General features: G+C 49.3%; 1 protein-coding gene across 1 annotated transcript in view; it reads right to left on the bottom strand.

The window, feature by feature from the left end:
• KIF26B (kinesin family member 26B) overlaps positions 1 to 16,324 on the bottom strand; it is a 478,254-nt gene that overhangs the window by 286,989 nt on the left and 174,941 nt on the right. The window contains exon 3 of the mRNA XM_045453192.1: positions 15,585 to 16,121. Coding sequence (XP_045309148.1) covers positions 15,585 to 16,121 — 537 coding nt within the window. The remainder of the gene's footprint in view (positions 1 to 15,584; positions 16,122 to 16,324) is intronic.

Genomic DNA, 16,324 nt, shown 5'->3' with positions numbered 1-16,324 from the left:
CCTCCATGGCTGCCAAACCCAGCCGGGCAGCAAGAGCCCCCCCTGAGCCCACCGCCCAGGGGGCTGGGTTATCCGGATCAGAGTTCCTGCCCACCACCACCACCACGGGAATCACTCTGCCATTCCTTCAAGGCCACCACTGGATGCCCTCCCTGCCCCAACACACACACACACACACATACACGCACATACACACGCAAGTAAAGGGGAGATGATCAGAACAGCTCATCATTCCTCACTGACTTTCTACACCAGGACAGAGCCCGAAGACCCAGGTTCCAGAAGAACCAGTTGTGTACCTGCCTCCTGCTTCTCTTCCTTGTGCGGCCTCATTGGTCTCTGCCTCCGACACACAAGGCAGCCTCGTCTCCCACCCCCAGACTCATGACCACAGATGTCTCTGAACCGGAGGGCCCATCAGCTGACCACCCATGTAGTGGTCACCCGACACAGACCAGGGGTCAGCCCCAACCATCCTATTTCTTGTCCCCAGTCCACCCAGTCTCAAGGCGGCCTCGGGCCTTATTCTAAGTATCTGCGGAATCTGTCACCCCTCACCCAAGCCCTCTGCCCCACCAGACCAGCAGGATGGCCCCCGCTATCCGCCCGAGTCCTGTCTGCATAGGGTTTCTCCCGTCTACCACCACCGAGGGATGAAACCCACGCTCTGCCCGTTCGCCATGCTTCACATCACCCTCTGCGTCCTCACCGGCTCCCGGCACCTCACTCCGCGACATCCCCGGGCCTTCACGGATCTGCCCCTCCTCCTGCCTTCTTTAACGCTCTCCCCCCGATCGCCTTCCTCACACTGCCTGGCAGGTGTGTATAATTCGCGGTGCTCCGAGGCACAAGTGTCCCAGAGAGTTTAAGTGCTGGCTCCTAATAGGCTGAGTGTGCTTACGACCGAAGTGCATTCAGTGGATGATTTTTAGATAGGCATTATGCTAGCAACGCATCTACCTTATTAAACATTTAACGACTAGTTACTGTAATTAATACATTTACACCAATTAACCCCCAAATGCTGCACTGGTTTGTTTTCCACTTTGCCTGTTATATCGTTGGAAGTTAGCAGGCACTTAGAAGAGGTCGAAGGTTTGCAACGTTTCAATAAGTGACTTTCGTGTTAATTGCTCTACTTCCGTTCCCACTGCCTTTCCTGCCAAATCTTTTGCATAAACTGCTAACTACGGATGGAGTCGAGGGATTTTCATTGCAAGTCCTTTTATTTCCTGTGCCCACCCATTCTCAGAGATGCAAATAAATTCTGATTAAAAAAAAAGATAGAGGGGTAGGATGGGGGCGGGGGAGATGTATGAATGATTTACAAGATAAATAATTAGGTGTTAAAACTCTCTAGAGGTGACTGCATAATCTACAAGAAAAAAGGAAGTGGGGCATCTGGGTGGCTCAGTAGGCTAAGCATCTGACTCTTGATTTCGGCTCAGGTCACAATCTCATGGTTTGTGAGTTTGAGCCCTGAGTCTGTGCTGCTGACCACGTAGAGCCTGCTTGGGATTCTCTCTCTGTGCCTCTCTCCAGCTCGTGTGCATGTGTTCCCAATCTCTCTCTCTCCCAAAATAAATAAACGTAAAAAAGTAAAATAAAAAAGGAAGAGAAAGAGAAAACGTGTGAGTGCGTGAGGTGAGGGAAGTGAAGACTATGGACAATGTAAGTGAATATGAGAAATCATTAAGGCTCAGACTTGCTGAATATTTACAGTCAGAGAAGCCAGAACTTCCTTGTTGTTTACTGTGACCATAAAACTTACATTGTGAACCTGTAGAAATGCCATCTACTAAACTTAATTCTAACACATAACTGAGTAAATGCTCAGTAAAACATTCACTGACTTTTTTAAATTCCAGAAAGGGGGGACTCCTCTGTGCAGGTGGTGTCTATTTCCATGAACTCGCACCTCCGTTTCTCTGCCACTGTGTGATGTGCTGCCTCACAGGACCGTTACGAAGCTCCAGGGAACGAATACGCACAAAGCACTAAGCGCAGTGCCCCGGCAAGCGGTAGCGATAATTATTATTTTTATTACAACGAAACCAAGCTGACGAAATTCACACACGGCTCCCCAAGTCGAGAGTCTTGTCTCCCAAGACTCCTTGCTGGAGACAAAACCAGATTAAGATGAGCAGACCATAAGGGAGGGGGTACAGGAAAAGCTCGGGGTGTCTGCTCACAGGCTGACGAAGCAGAGGGCAGAAGGGGCCCTCAGGATTCCCCCCACCGTGGGTGGAGAAACCGCCCGGCTCACCACCGAAGTCGTAGAAGTGGACGTGGAATTAAGAGGGTTACTTCTCTCCACGGTCTTCCCAAAGCCAATGCCATTTCCAGGGCTGAAGGGCTTTCTGAGAGATTCACCCCCCAGCACACGTTCAGGAACGACTCAGCGGACCACCCTCTGGGTTAGCGCGTGGTCTGCAGCCTCGCTCGAGAACAGAGGAGCTTCTAGACCACACTCCCTGGAGGACAGCACATCCCGCTCCTTTTTTCCAGAAAGCATCAGCCACCACCATCCAGCTTTTCTCCTCCTTACTGTGGACAAGAACTTTCATTTCTCTGCTCCCTGTCCCTCTCTCACCTCCTAACGGACTCAACGAAGTGGCTGTTGCTTTTTTAATTTTTTTAACGTTTATTTTTGAGACAGAGAGACAGAGGCATGAGTGGGGGAGGGTCAGAGACAGACAGGGAGACACAGAATCCGAAGCAGGCTCCAGGCTCCAAGCCATCAGCACAGAGCCCGATGCGGGGCTCGAACCCACAAACCATGAGATCACGACCTGAGCTGAAGTCGAACACTTGCCTAACTGATGGAGCCACCCAGGTGCCCCAACGGCCGCTGCTTCTAAACAGCCGGACTCCTCAACTATGACTGTGCGGGTTTTCTGAGCTGTGTTTGGAGGGAGCGGGCCACCTCCCCCCATAGTAGCGGTCAATCCCCCAAAGCACCTGCATTCTATCAAAAAGGCTATTCGGGTAAGAAAGGATTGTCTCTCCTTACAGGGAAACAAAAACATGAAAGTTTTCAACCAAACCTGCAATACACGTAAGGGATGCCTCAGCCTCAGGATTCACCGATTCCACAACCATTGCTCAGGGGTGACAGCACGTTCCGGGGTAGATACGTCACCTTTCAGGGTGTTGTGTGGGAAGATGGAGAACCACACTCTACAAGTAGTCCCTGTGTGTTGGGTTTTGGAGAATTTCTCAGTATGGAATCTCATTCTGCAACTCGTGCGTGCGTGCGTGTGTGTGTGTGTGTGTGTGTAAAATTTCATTTAAATCCAGTGTTCAGAACTCAAAAATATATTTCAGGATGAATAAAGTTAATCCTCAAAACAACGTTAAGGAGACGGATGCTATGGATGGATGTTGACCTTCTGTGTGGTCACGACACTACTCAGGTAACTCAGCAGGTGAGTCACAGTTTGCACACAAATCCGGGCGCCCCTTCCACGAGGACAAAACGGAGTTCTGTTGTCACTGAAAATCTGTTCGGGCAACAAGGTCCTTTCGAAAGGATATGTGTTAGGATGCTGAGTTTAAACATAGTTATATGTTACCCTGTTAAATTAAGGCCACATTATTGGGGGCGCCTGGGTGGCTCAGTCAGTTAAGCATCCGACTACGGCTCAGGTCATGATCTCATGGTTCATGAGTTCCAGCCCCGCATTGGGCTCTGTGCTAACAGCTCAGAGCCTGGAGCCTGCTTTGGATTCTGTGTCTCCCTCTCTCTCTGCCCCTCCCCTGCTCCTGCTCTCTGTCTCTCAAAAATAAATAAATGTTAAAAAAAAATTTTTTTGTAAAGATATTATTGACAAGGAAATGGCCCGGTTTTCTTTTATTAATCATAGGGAATTACTGTAATTTATGATCAGATTTGAAATATTAGTCGTGTCTACCTCTTAAGGTAAGCCAAAGCACGTCTCACTAGATGGCAGTATTGTTTACACGGCCTTTTTGGTTTGGGGTTTTGGGGTGGGGGGGCGGTTATTGGCCCAACTTTCTCAAGCTTTGTCCCCACCGCCCAGTGAGAAGAGGTAACGTGGTCTTTGTTTCTCTATGACCGTGCCGAGCAATATAACACGAGACCCAACTTGGAAATCCCAGCGACACAGAACTGCTCAAAAGCAGCGTGAGTGCCACAGGCGTCCCTCCCCAGGAAGGCTGCGTGTCTGAGCAATCTGAGGAAATGGCCCCCCCTCCCTCAGCAGCGTGGTGAGGGACAGGGGCAAGCGTGAGGGAAACGGTGTTTGAATCCCTGCTCCAGCATTTCCCAGCTGTGTGACCCTGGGCAGGTCACTTGACGTTTCCGGGCCTTGATCTGTCATCTGTAATTCACAGGGGCAAACCTTCCCATCCCGCTTTCACGGGCATCTCTGAGGTCTGTGGTTTTGTGGGTTTTTTTTTTTTTTTTTGTGGGGGGGGGGTGCTGTGGGTCTTTTTGTTTTGTTTTGTTTTGCGAGGGAGTGAGAGCACAGGGGAGGTGCAGAGAGAGACAGACAGAGGATCCGAAGCGGGCTCTGCACGGACAGCAGAGAGCCCCGTGTGGGGGCTCGAACTCCTAAGCGATGAGATCGTGACCTGAGCTGAAGTCGGAAGCTTAACCGACGGAGCCACCCAGGCGCCCTGAGGTCTGTGTGCTTTAACAAAAAGGGAGCGTGTCATGAACAGGCCAATGGGTTCGATCTTCCCACCAATACTGCCCTTCACAGCCTAATCCACCAGGCCCGAGGGAAGCCAGCCTCGCGAAGGTGATGGAAACTGTCAGATGGGTTCCAGATTAGGCCTGTAATTAGAAAACTCCTGGCCACAGCCTCGAATAGAGACGTGGCTGCTGTTGTGTGTGCTCTTCATGCGGTGCCACTTTTCTCCTTGGTGTCCCAGTCATTCCCAGGCCTCAGACGTACTGCTGAAAAGACACGCCAACCCTTTGAGGCCACTGGGGCAGCAGGAAGGCGCTAACTGGTCTCCAGAGTCCTGAAACTGGTCGCTAGTATGCTTCCGCAGCACCTCAGTTACTCCCCGGGAACGACTTGGGCATATGAAATATGTGACTCATTACCTAATCCTCACAAATACCTCTATAAGATAGAGGCACGCTAATTTGTCACGCTCAAGACAGTTAGCACAGTCAAATCTCAACTTGAAAGTAATTAGGTGTGTGCCTGGGGTGGGGCGGGTGAGGGGGAGCCTTCAATGCTCCGATTTATTGAAGATTGCAGAGTCTACAGTAATTGTAAAAGAAAGATTTGTATTTTATAAATAGATAAGTAAATAATAAGAAAGCATGTGTGTTATAATGGTATGCCACTGTGGGTATACAAATAGCAAGAATGAAAGACCTGGGCCCTCTGTTTCAAAGTGTTTATTCAGGGGCGCCTGGGGGGGCTCAGTCGGTTAGGTGTCCGACTTCGGCTCAGGCCATGATCTCGCGGTTCGTGAGTTCGAGCCCCGCATCGGGCTCTGTGCTGATGGCTCAGAGCCTGGAGCCTGCTTCAGATTCTGTCTCCCTCTCTCCCTGCCCCTCCTCTGCTCATGCTTTATCGCTCTCTCTCTCTCTCAAATAAATAAATAAATAAATAAATAAATAAATAAATAAACATTTAAAAAAAGTGTTAAGAATCTCGATCGAGGCCTGGATCGCTCGATATTTCAAATTAACTCCAAAATAAGGAGGATTTACTCTTTTGGGTTGGTCTAAATGCTAGCTCTCTATCATTCTGTAAAATGTTAAATGATATGAGCCTATATATCACCTCCCCTCCTCCCTTATAAAGGTCTTCAAATACGAAGAACATTGGTCCATGGGCCTTTCGGTGTCTTACCAATTTATCCCCTAATGCTGGGATGAGATCATTCTGCTTAGAATCTCACCTCAGCTGCGGTACACAAATGGGAAGCTGCTGCTTGGTCACGCGTAGAGGTGGCTGACGTTTCCCGAGCTGGTGAGTCGCACCGATTCCATGTGCGTGATACTCACTTTATGGTTTGGGCCTTGTGTTTTCATTTACCACTGCTTCTTATAGAAAAGCGGGCCCTGGTTCCAGTCGGTCTTGAGTCCCACGAACCCAAGCTGCTGAAGGGACATGGCGCTCACGCTCAGGTCACTGAACGCCGGGGTCACCATGTGTCTGACATTGTGCTAAGCACTCAACGTATATCGTCTCACACGGTCCCCACAGCGGCTCTGCGACTTTCCGCTTTGCAGAGGAGAAAACACAGGCACGTGACAGCCAGGAAGCCGTGCCAGAGGTCACCCCACACAGTAAGCAAGGACGCCGGGCTTTTATTGATGGTGCCTGAGCAGCAAACCTAGCGTGGCCCAGCATCGAGTCCCTCATTGTTCGAGACTTGGATAAAAGCACTGATAAGTATCAGCCTCAGACTTTCCCCCCAAATCTGTTTATTTTGTCATTAAAAGAAAGAAAAAGAGAGAGAGAGAGAGAGAGAGAGAGAGAAAGAAAGAGAAAGAAAGAAAGAAAGAAAGAAAGAAAGAGAGAAAGAGAGAAAGAGAAAGAAAGAAAGAAAGAAAGAAAGAAAGAAAGAAAGAAAGAAAGAGAGAAAGAGAGAAAGAGAAAGAAAGAAAGAAAGAAAGAAAGAGAGAAAGAGAGAAAGAGAAAGAAAGAAAGAAAGAAAGAAAGAAAGAAAGAAAGAAAGAAAGAAAGAAAGAAAGAAGGAAAGAAGGAAAGAAAGAAGGAAAGATAGATCAGTGTGTGTTGTTCCCCCTGGACCAGGTCACTGTGGTCGGTGGGCATTCTGGCTCTTTCTCTCGACTCCACAAAGAAAGCAAATATCTTGCCTCAGGACACCAGGGCTGGTAGAATGGCTCTGATGAGGGAGGATGTGGGAGGCTATTTAAAACAAAAGAGAATTGGGGCGCCTGGGTGGCGCAGTCGGTTAAGCGTCCGACTTCAGCCAGGTCACGATCTCGCGGTTCGTGAGTTCGAGCCCCGCGTCGGGCTCTGGGCTGATGGCTCAGAGCCTGGAGCCTGTTTCCACTTCTGTGTCTCCCTCTCTCTCTGCCCCTCCCCCATTCATGCTCTGTCTCTCTCTGTCCCAAAAATAAATAAACGTTGAAAAAAAAAAATTTTTTTTAAACAAAAGAGAACTGTGAAAAAGAGCCTACACCTAGGGAGTCTTCTCGCTGACCATGATTTCACCTTCTTCCCTCATGTGGTGATGCTAAGCTCTGCCCTGCACCCCAGCCCAGCCCTGAGAGCTGGAGGAAGAGGAAAGCCTGTCCCCAAGCCTGGGACACAATCGCCCCATGCCCACCACCTCCCTCTGGGGCCTAGAAATATTGCTGAAGAAAAAGAAAAAAAACAGGGCGCCTGGGTGGCTCAGTTGGTTAAATGTCCACCTTCAGCCCAGGTCATGATCTGTGGTTCGTGAGTTCGAGCCCCGTGTCAGGCTCTGGGCTGCCAGCTCGGAGCCTGGAACCTGCTTCAGATTCTGTGTCTCCCTCTCTCTCTGCCCCTCCCCCACTTGCTCTCTCTCTGTCTCTTTTTCTCTCGCAAACATTAAAAAAAAAAAAAATATATATATATATATATATATATAGACCATCCCACCACATTAACCCCAGCCACCAGTTTGGTCAGCAGAAAAGGAAGGGACCTCCCGCCCCCCAGCACCGGCCAGGTGAGGTCTCCCCCGCCAGGGTAACGTTCCCCAAAGTGCTGTTTACATTTGCCCCTGTGGCTGGGCAGCGCAAACGGACGCTGAAGGTATTTTATAAGCTCAGAAAAGGAAGCTGTTACTCCACAAAAAGCCCACACCTGTAAGTTGGTCACTCGACCTTGTCTGTCCGAGCAGCTGCTTCATTTTGTCCCCCTGCGTCTGTGTAAGGGTGTCTGTGGGTACGATGTCTCCCTGCCTCTCTCTGCTTTACCCTTTGTGCCCTTCCCCCTCCCCGTTCTCTCTCTCCAAAGGATGAGAACGGGACTCCTTCACCGCTGGCCACCGTAAACTTGTGCCCCTGCTCCTGTTTCCGAAGTGGCTCAACCGGAAAGACTCCCCACGCCCCCAACCCTGCCTTCACCTTTCGCCCATCTTTCCACCGTCTGTCCATCTGTCACCTGTCTGCAGTGGGCTGAATCGCGGCGCCCCTGAATTCACTCGCAGCTCGGGCCCTGTGACATGATTTGGAATTGGGTCTTTGTAGACGTAGTTGGTGAAGGATGGAGATGAGGTCTTCCTGGATTAGGATGGACCCTTAATCCAGTGACTGGTGTCCTTACAATACAAGGAGATGACGGAGAGAGACCCCGGAGGAGGCGTCCGCGGAAGGCAGAGGTTGGGACTGTTGTGAAGCAGCCGCAAGGCCCTGTGGCCAGTAGGACGCTGGAAGGGACAAGGAAGGATTCCCCTCTAGAGTCTTCAGAGGGAGCATGGCCCCACCTTGATCTGGGACTCCTAGCCCCCCCCCCCCACCCCGAGCTGTGAGCGAATACGTTTTTGTTGATCGAAGCCGCCTAGTTTGTGCTAATTTGTTATGGTGGCTTTAGAAACAAATATACTATCTGTCTGAAATCTGTCATCTGTCACCTTTGCTCTCTTCCCTGGACTTTACACCGTTGCCAGGTAAACTCTTCTTTAAAGCTGTGGTTCTTGACCCTGGCAGTTCAAACTGCCAGGCCTGGGTCCCACCCCCAGATTTTCTGATACACTCGGTGTGGGGTGTGGCTCAGGCAGTGGTAGTTCCTTAAAGCTCTCAAGTGATTCTAGCGGGCGGTTAAAAACTCCTGCTGCTGAGGGGCACCTGGGTGGCTCAGCAGGTTAAGCGTCACACTTGCTCAGGTCACCATCTCACGGTTTGTGGGTTTGAGCCCCACATCGGGCTCTGTGCTGACAGCTCGGAGTCCGGGGCCTGCTTCGAATTTCTGTGTCTCCTTTTCTCTCTAACCCTCCCCCACTCACACAAGCTCTATCTCTCTGAAAAATAACTAATACACATTTAAAAAAATTTTAAAACAATTCCTGCCGTAGAGCAAGGAAACTTTTTCGTTCCCCTGTTCCGAAATCTCCAACGGCTGTCTTCCCACGAAACGTAAAGAGGATACCAGGGCGCCTGGGTGGCTCAGTCGGCTGAGCGTCTGACTCTCGGTTTCAGCCAGGGCATGACCTCACGGTTTGTGAGTTTGAGCCCCGCGTCGGCACTGTGCTGACGACGCGGAGTCTGCTTGGGATTCTCTCTCGAGACTTCCATGGTGGTAATTACAGTGGCCAATGCAGAGTCACCGTGGTGTGCTGGTTATCAGCAAGCTACAACAAGGGGGAAATCCGAGACCACTAGAGGCCAACCCTGCAGGAGGAGTGACCTCGCATCCTGGGGAAGGCACCCTCAGAAAATCAGCGGACTTGCTGACATACTGTCTGATCCGCAGGGTAATGTCTGGTCGTTCTCGAGCAGCTCCTCGTCCAAAGACCTCACCTCGCTGCTCCCGCCACGCTTTTCAGCTACCAAATGTTTCCCGGGTGCATTAGTTTCCAGTTGCTGCTGAAGCAAATTACCCCAAATTGAGCAGCTTAGAGTAACACAGATTTATGCTCCATTTTCTGTTCGCTAACGTTCTGGAGGTCGGACGTCTGGAATGGGTCTGCAGGGCTGGCTCTTTCTGGAAGCTCTAGCAGAGGATTCCTCGCCTTTGCCAGCTTTTAGAAGCTGGCTTTGCTTGTGGCTTGCGGCCCCTTCCTCTACCTCCAAAGCCCTTCTCTCCTCTCTGACCTCTGCTTCTGTCCCTACATCGCCTCTGGCTCTGACGGTCCTTCCTGTCTCCTTCTTATAAGGGCCTTTGTGATTATGCTGGACCCATCCAGATAATCCAGGGTGATCTCCCCCCGAATCCTCAACTTAATCATATCTGCCAAGCCCCTTTTACTGTGTAAGGAAACATATCCACAAGCTTCCTTTTCCAGGCATTAGGATATGAACATCTTTGGGGCAGGGGGCTTATTCAGCCTACCACACCAAGGGAGAAAGTATTTTTGAAATTTCCTGCTGAAGTTGGGGTGTTTGCTTCAAACCGCAGCCCTGCCCACATCCCTAAGATACGACGACCCTTCTGGAATTTCACCCTGAGCACCGTATCCTCCAGAGACGCTCTGCCCATGACTGAATATACAATCTACTTCCTTTTCTTGTGTTCCCAGTTTGTCAAAAAGGATAAAGATAAATAATACTCCTCTGATCATCTATAAATAGGTGGGAAACAAAAACCCATCATGTTAAAAATAAGTGGTTTTGATGTTGTCATTTGTCAAATGGTGACATCTTATGCCATCGCCCTGGCTCAGCAGAAGCGGCAGCAAACACAGGGCAGGAAGCTGACACCGGGGCTGGCCCGAGAAGGGCACTGTGCATATGTTAGGGGACAAGTTGTCCGAGTAAAGAACATGAATGAGAGTCTTCTGCTCCCCCAGGGGCTGCAAACACCTGTCCCCGCTCCTGCCTAGAAAGTAGCTCAGCAGGAAGGAGCACATGCATACCCCGTCCCTTGAGCTCGGCTACCCTAGAACACGTGCTTCTGGTGTCCACAAAGCCATCGTAAGTCATAAGCAAAGGCTCTGAGTATGGGCACACTAGCGAGCAGAATCTTCCTTCCTTCCTCTTGCAGAGGTGCTAGGAAATCCTCCGTAAAAAGGACCAGCAGCATGTCCTCCCAAGTTTGTCTGACCTCTCAAGAGCAAGTTTAGGTACCGCACGAGCCTCGTGGCTTAGTGAGCCTTGACTCGCTCGTAGGCTGCTGGAGCTACCGCAGTCCTCTTGCCCATAACCTAAAATGTCAACTCCAATAACACCTGTGACTTAGTAGGCACAGTCGTCTTCTGGAAATAGACAATCCCACACTGACTTCAGCCATAGTTCCGTCTACCACCGTCTCTGACATGGATTCCAATGGATGCTTTTTGAGAAAGCAGGATAATTTTTACACCAGAGACGTTTTCCTTTAACCCAAGGAATGCACACTCAATACTCTATCACGTTAATGATCCATTATGGATTTATGATTCATGTATTAATCTAACATCATCTTACATTGTTTTGACATGTTGACTTTATTGTAGTCCTAGGAAATAAAGTTCTCCTATCCCTTCAAGTGCCCCTGTATTGAGTGTGACATCAAATGCCACCCGGATTCTTTGTGTTGTGTCCAAGGATCTACTGAGTATCGTTAAGATACTTCAGGTTAAAGATACTTCAGGTTAAACATAAGCTTGGTGCCCATAAACTGGTGGTTTCTACCAAAACTCCTGGGGTCTCAATAGGTCCTTTGGCCTGGAATGTTTTCGTGAACCTAGGGCCAGACATGAGAAACACCTTTAGTGTTTCCCTGAGATTGGCATTGTCTCTAAGGAGCAGACACTTTTGCACGGGTTGGCTGCTGTGAGCGACATAAGAATAAAAGGCATCGGGTTCTCAACGGGTTTGTAATCTAGCAAGAGAGATCAAACTAAGATTTAGGAAAGAGTGAACACAAAAAACTTCCTACCTCCCAGCCTCAGGCTTCTCTTCTGGCAAATGAGGGGATTCAAATAGATCCCTAATAATTGCATCCCTGCCCCAGAGCTTATAAAATGTTTTCATATTTTTCTTGACTGTTGTCCAACAACCTTACAAGGTCGGGATTCCATAGGTGAGGAAAGGGACTAAGACGTTAAGCTACTCAACTGAGGTTCACCAACGGGTGGCGCCATGGACTTGACCCAGGTAGGAAGGTCTCCAATTCTCCCACCGTGATGCAAAAGACAGTGAACCACTCTAGGGAAGTTGATTCTGTGATTCTGGATTGGAATCACAACATTCTGTTGATTCTGAGTGCTGTGTGTGCAGTGTTCCCTGCGGGTGTTTACTATAATGACTAGAAATCATGCAAAAGCAGCTGCCTTTCAAAAAGATGGAATCAGGGGCACCTGGGTGGCTCAGTTGGGTGAGCGTCTGACTTCCGCTCAGGTCATGACCTCATGGTAACCAGAGTTCGAGCCCCGCATCGGGCTCTGTGCTGACAGCTCAGAGCCTGCAGCCTGCTTCCGATCCTGTGTCTCCCTCTCTCTCTGCCCCTCCCCCACTCGCCCTCTCTCTCTCAAAAATAAATGGTAAACATTAAAAAAAAAGACAAAACAAATAAAATAGATTTACTCCAAGGGATTATTCAACTTAGAAAAAAAAAAAAAAAAGATGGAATTAACCTGTGGTTGACTACAAGGAACTAACCCAGACATGTCTTTTCAAAGTCAAAACCCAGGTGGTCCAAAGAAGGTTCTAGAGTACTTTCTGCTTTCCACGTACATATACAGATTGGGCTAATTGCCTACAAGCCAATAGCAGAAGGTCTTTCTGTGAAAGACAACTGGAGATTGTTGTGCTTTGGTGTGGGTAACGGGGGGCTTGAGGAATGTGACGGACCTTCCTATCACCCATGTGAAGGTTTCACCCTGTCAGTGTTGGAAAGCCTGTCCTCATCTTTGTCATCCTCCCTGCACTTAAATGGGAGAAGGACAACATCCTCTTCTCCCACGTTGCTGCAGGCTCCAGGTTTCAGCAGCAACAAAGTCTAGATGCTTCTCTGCTCAGCGAACAGCCCTGGCACCGGTCCAGAGGGCTACCTGCTCTGTGCGGAGGGAAGCAGGAGTGTGGGTGGGCAGGAAAAGCGAGGTCAGCTTTCAGAACAGTCAGCCGTGTCTGCTGAGCTGGCTATCCTGTGAGCTGCAGAATATTTATGGCAGGGAGATGTCCGTAATGGGAGACACTCAGTCTGGCCAGACGCCGATCGCCTAGCCCAGGGCATCAGGATGACACAGTCATGACACGGGGGCACTGATTCACAGCCAGGCACCAAATCTCTTTATCCCAGACAGATTCCCTTTATCGACTAGGCCGAAATGCACGAATTAGCCTGTTCTGGAGTCGGAAAGAAGCATTCGAATTTACCCAGGAAATTCTCAAGTCGGTGGCTTGTGTGAATCATCCTTGCATCGGCCTTGCTCACGGGCTGGACTGTGAGCCCTCCTGTGCGCTCTCTCACCCCCGCACTCACCTCCCCGGCTGACACTGGGTGGTTCACCCGCCCGACCCCGTAAAGACCACGGGACCGGAACCTGGGGTTCTAGCCCAACGTGGGAGCCCCACCGACACCTAGCACAGTGTCCAGCACTTGGTTAGAGCTTAATAAACATCTGTGATTGGGCAGGACATTCTTTTTCGGCAGACACGGAAGAAGGGGAGGAGCAAAACTAATCAGGCACAAGTAAAAACAACAAAAAAAAATCATCAAAAATCCTTAATCTTGCTTTCAAGCAGCATCTTTACCCTGCCCACCCACCCCATACAAACTTTCCTAACACTTTGACTATTTTCTAGGAAAGCACCAAGGCCCAATCCCTCATCCTTGCTCATTAGTGCTGTGCAGCAGCTGAATCTTCTAACTAGCACCTGATATATGTCACAAGTGCTCTGGGGCCCAGGAAGGTGTAACATGAGTCATCTGTGTAACATGAGTACGTGCCTCACACAACTCAGGGTGTGTTGAAAATACGACCGGAGTACAAGAATGTGCAGCCGAGCATTTTATTTATAGTAGCGAAAACTGAAACTCTAATAATTGGTGCTTGGGTATATAAATTAGGCCACACTCAGATAATGGATCATATTTATATAATGGCATACTAGGCTACCATTAAGGATCCTATTCTAGGAAAAAATATATAATGGCACAGGAAAATGCACCCAGCAATATTAAGCGAAAAGCAGATCACAGAATTAAACATAATCACAATTGTATAAATTGGGCTTGTATAAAATCCTGGGAGGAAACATACCCAACAGTTATATAGTCCATTTCTGGGTGATGTTGATTTTTAGTCTTATTTATACTTGTTTGTATTTTTTGTATGTTATTTTATAGGAAACATAATACTTCTTTATTAGTTTTCAACATAATATATTTAAAATCTCTAACAGAAAAGGTATGTTACTCAACAGCGGAAAGAGGCTATTCTGTTCCCGCCTTCCATGGTTATGCTCAAGCGTTAGATGATAAAGCCCCATCCAGGGGGCCGCTGGCTCGGCATCAGATTTTTATACTCACAATCCAGAAAATTCCACCCCAGAGTAAAGTGGCAGGTAGGTCCCTGCAGGTCAATACAGGAGTGATTTTCTTTGGTATGTCGGGTCTGGAAAGGAGCCATATCTGGGAAAGATGTTGACGGGACACTGCTCTGGGGTAAAGCTGGGGGAAAGTTAGAAGTGGCAAGCCAGTGCTGGCTCTGTCCCCAACTGTGTGGCCGCAGGTCATTCAATTTCTCTAAGCACTGTGTTCCCCGTCTATAAAAGGAAGATCTAACATCCGTCCTGCCTGCCCACAGGTCTACTGTGAGGTTAAATAAAATGATGTGTGCCCCGTATTTTGCAAACTACAAAGCACCCAGTAAATGGCAGTCTGGCGATCCAAGAATGCTAACTTCTTAAGATAAGGATCCAGGCTCCCCACTTTCCTTCAAGATATCAAGACAAGCCATCTATACTCCCTCTTCCACTCTAGAAAAGTCACCAGGAATTTGATCAGCCACATTTAACGCATTTTATGTTCCCCCGTACCTTTGCCCCACGTAACAAAACCATACTGTGTTCTCTCAACTTGTTTCTTTTTTTTTCCCCTGGGAACATGGTCAGATTGGCTTTCCCTGCCTCCGCTGAGGGAAGGTAAGGCCGAAAGCCTGGATTCTTGCCACTGGAATGTGGACGAAGTTACCTATGTCCCTTCCAGGCTGGGTCCCTCAAGTCCCCCCATGAGATTCTCCACAATCTCTCTTCCCTCATTCCTTGGCTGCTTATTCAAGATCTGGTGTCAGACTCTGAGGCCCCTGGAAGATGGTGACATGGAAACGAGTGGAAGGCCAGGCACCAAACACCCGATACAACAGGGCCATGAGTAAGAAATAACCTGGGATCATTTGTTACACCAGTGAGATCTCCTGACTAAGACACTCTGTGACCATGGCCACCCCTCCAATCCACAGGGACTTCAATGCTTTCTGCTGCTTGCCACATGACTGATGCAGGGGACACAGAGAACACATATGGCAAACCCAACCCTCATCCAACAGAAAACTCAGCCAAGAAAAGTTAAGACAATTTTTTAAGATTCCTTGGCAGATTTAGGACCTGCTCCCTTAATTTCTATAGGGAAACTCGGGAGTATGTGCTAATTTAAACAACTGAAAAAGAGAAAATAAGAAAACGGAAAGACACTTGGTAACCTAATCCCAACCGTATTTAAAGTGAGTTGCAGATAGAAAAGGGTTATGGTCCAACAAGGCAGAAGGGGCTAGGAAGGGAGTCTACACCTTTTTAAGAGGGTCCAGACATTGGAAGCAGAGCGCTACCATGGATCACTGGCCCCTCATATGTTTCGTCTTTATTTAGCAATGGCCAGTGGGGGGCCACATGGAAACATTGGGCTCTGAGTTGGTGAGTCCCCAGAAGGAAAAGAGCAAAGACAGGAAGTGCAACCCACTTCTCTGCACGGACTCCAACCAACCCTATTCTAACTTGCCCAGAGGCTACGTACCTGGTATGGGTACAGGGTGACCCCGTTGGTTCTCGACAGGGACCAGGTGCCATCCAGGTACTGGTGAGCCTGAATGGCCACTGAGTTGAGGATGTTCCCATTGCTGGGACTGGTGGCCATCTGAAGGCTGACCTTCGCCTGGTGGGTTGGGGACCCACTCTTCTTCTCGGCCCCGTTGCTGACCCCGAGGCTGTTGGGTTTGCTGCTGTGCTTGTTGGTGACGAAAGCCGTGTAGTTGGGGGAGGCGTAGGAGGCAGGCACAAAGGCCCAATCTCTGGGCTGCTGCAGCCCACCCATGTGCCGGGACCCCACCAGGGTGGGCATGTTGGAGAGGGCTGGGGGCGAGCCGGGCGAGCCATCGTAATGCTCACTGCCAGCTGCCTGTTCCAAGGTCACCACCATCTGGATGGCCTCCTGCTTCAGCTGGTTCAGGTGTGTGGCACAAATGTCACAGCGGTTGTCCTTGTCATTCCATGCCTTCCGGATGGTGTTGGGGACCTGGAGCTTGTCGTGAATCACGGCCGAGAAAGCAGGGTCCTGGAGAGCACACAAGCAAAACAAAACAGGAGAACCTGTAACTCAAGGCTGGTAAGTGCAATTCAGATGTCTGGCTTAGGAGTTAAGCCCTAGATGTATTCAGAGTCTGACTGTCTGATAGACCTCCAACAGACATGAGCAGCCGGGCTGGCAGAAAAGCCTCTAGTGGACAAACACCTTTGATAAATAGGAGATTATTATGG

The sequence above is a fragment of the Leopardus geoffroyi genome, chromosome C3, assembly GCF_018350155.1.
Source record: "Leopardus geoffroyi isolate Oge1 chromosome C3, O.geoffroyi_Oge1_pat1.0, whole genome shotgun sequence".
NCBI classification, from domain to species: Eukaryota; Metazoa; Chordata; class Mammalia; order Carnivora; family Felidae; genus Leopardus; species Leopardus geoffroyi.
This window is presented reverse-complemented; position numbering and strand designations above follow the sequence as displayed.